General features: G+C 34.3%; 1 protein-coding gene across 3 annotated transcripts in view; it reads right to left on the reverse strand.

The window, feature by feature from the left end:
- Nox1 (NADPH oxidase 1) overlaps window positions 1-1,498 on the reverse strand; it is a 25,191-nt gene extending 23,693 nt beyond the window's left edge. For all 3 annotated transcript variants that reach the window (XM_004643336.1, XM_004643337.1, XM_004643335.1), the window contains exon 1: window positions 1,454-1,498. In XM_004643336.1, the coding sequence (XP_004643393.1) occupies window positions 1,454-1,498 (45 nt within the window). The remainder of the gene's footprint in view (window positions 1-1,453) is intronic.
- Between the last annotated feature and the right edge of the window lie 841 nt (window positions 1,499-2,339).

Below are 2,339 nucleotides of genomic sequence, written 5' to 3' on the forward strand. Positions count from 1 at the left end.
GGTACACAGATGAATGTCCATTTTGTATGTGTTTATTCAAAGTGGTTGGGATAGATATATAGTTACATTCTCTTAATGAATAGAGGGATTTGTTCTAATGGTGTTTATAAATAGGATATCAAGTCCACATCTTGTACAGCAATTATCCACTAGGAAGGATGTATGTAACGTGTTAATTATTGAAACTGTCCTACCAATTTGGTTTGAAACTGTCTCATTGCTATTTGTTTATCAATAAAATTATGGAAAAATATTTTCAATGTCGATTACATGTTGAAAAGATCAATTTAATATATTAGGTTAATTTTTTTTTTCAGAACCAGGGATTGAACTCAGGCCCTTGGGCTTGCCAGGGAAGTGCTTATTCCATTGAGCTATCTCTCCAGCCCCTAGGTTAAAATTATATTGCTACAAATTAATTTTACCTGTTTCTTTTGACCTTTTCCAGTGTAGGGATTACAACATTTAGAATTTAGGCAATATCCACTGAGGAATAGATAAAAAAGATGTAGTGCTGTTATACTATGGGGTACCATTCACCTATAAAGAAAGATAAACTCAGGCTTTTATAGATACATGGATGCAACTAGAGACCATACTTGCAAGTGAAATAAATCAGACCCAAATATGTAAACATCACATTGTTTCCCTAGTGTAAGAAACTAAAAGAGTAAATAAGATCCAAAAGGTACAATAGATATTGTGAAAGGGAAAGAAATGGCTGAAAAGGAAATAACAATTGGGATGGGGCAAAGGAGAAGAAAAGGAAGGGAAAACACACACACACACACACACACACACACATATATATATATATATATATATATATATATATACTAATTTCTATTATTTCACTAAAGGGAACAGTTAATGCTTATACTGTGTGATGAATTTTGCATGCCTATATCTTGTAGTCTGAGCAACTATTTTGCAGATAACAAGATGCAATATAATAACCATTGCTAATTTAGTGTCATATTGTTTTGGAATTCTGTATGATTTTTTCTCTTTTTAAAATAAAAAATAAAATAAAAGAATTTAGGCAAGTAGGTTACATAGATTTCCAATGGGTCCTACCAGGTTACGATGATCTCTAAGTTCCCTTTCATATCAAACATTCTATTGTTTTCTGAAATCTTGATGAATGCAGTATAGGAAGGATAGAGAGAAAGCAATGAAACTGATAGAAGTGAGGCAGAAGAGAAGTGACAGGAAATGAAGACAGGTCAAAATTCTAAATACTTGTGACATGGCAACACGAACAGCTACAGATCATTTGTGTCTGTTCTCTCGTCTGGCCTAAGGTATTTTTTAAATGAGAACTGGTGGTGATGATGAGCTAAACAATTACCATAGACTCTTTTTCTCTTGAAGAACTTTACAAATATTAATAAACAGATGTCTTCTTAGTCTGTGGGGATTCCTAATTAATAGGAAATGGAACAGCACTTACCAGCCATAATGCTGAGAACCAGTGGTTAGCCAGCCAGTTTCTCATTGTCAAGAGATGGTTTTGGAGCCTCTGGAAGCAGCACGGCAGATTCAGCAATATGGACTCTGGAGAGGTTCTTTAGGTTGGTATTTGTCCTGTTCAGGATCTATGAGTCTAAAATGTGATAAGCGCACACCTCCTCAGGTTCCAGGAATGAATGAGTGTGTTCTGCCTTCCTGTTTAGGACAGAACTGTGTTATCAGCTTAAGTAGACCAGCCCTACCTATAAGAACCATAGGGGTTTTCCCTGTTGGGATTTTCACCCTTTCAGGAAATAGCAGTCTTCTTTAGTGAAAAATTCTCTCTCATCCTCTTATCACTGTGACCTAAGGCAAAGCATGGATTTCCTTGATAAAACATTTGCTAAGTTTTCTCATGAAAAAATAATTAATCTGGAGCTCTATGCACATTGCCTCTCCCTACCCAGGCTAAATAACAGAAGATTTATTTCCAGTATCTTAAAGTTCCCAATGCATCCTCCCCAGTCACATCCCTCTTTTTACCAAAGAAGAACACAAAAAAAGTGCAACCCCAAATTTGGGGGAAGCATTTCCTTCTTTTCTTTATATTTTTACCAGCTATAAATATATATATCTAAGCAATATTGTTTGTTTTGTTTTTTCATGTTTTGATCTTTTAGTAAATGGGACATAACTGAATGTATATATGCTTCTGTGATTTGCTTCTTTCAACATTGTTTTTCTGAGGTGTACATATTTTGATATGTGTAGTTGCAGTTCATTTACAATGCTATATAATATGCCATTGCATGAATATATCTTAACTTATTCATTATACTACTGTTAAAAGTGATGATGGAATAATTTTGACAGAAAAACATAGCTGT

This window comes from Octodon degus, unplaced genomic scaffold, assembly GCF_000260255.1.
Source record: "Octodon degus isolate 3935 unplaced genomic scaffold, OctDeg1.0 scaffold00171, whole genome shotgun sequence".
Taxonomy (NCBI): Eukaryota; Metazoa; Chordata; class Mammalia; order Rodentia; family Octodontidae; genus Octodon; species Octodon degus.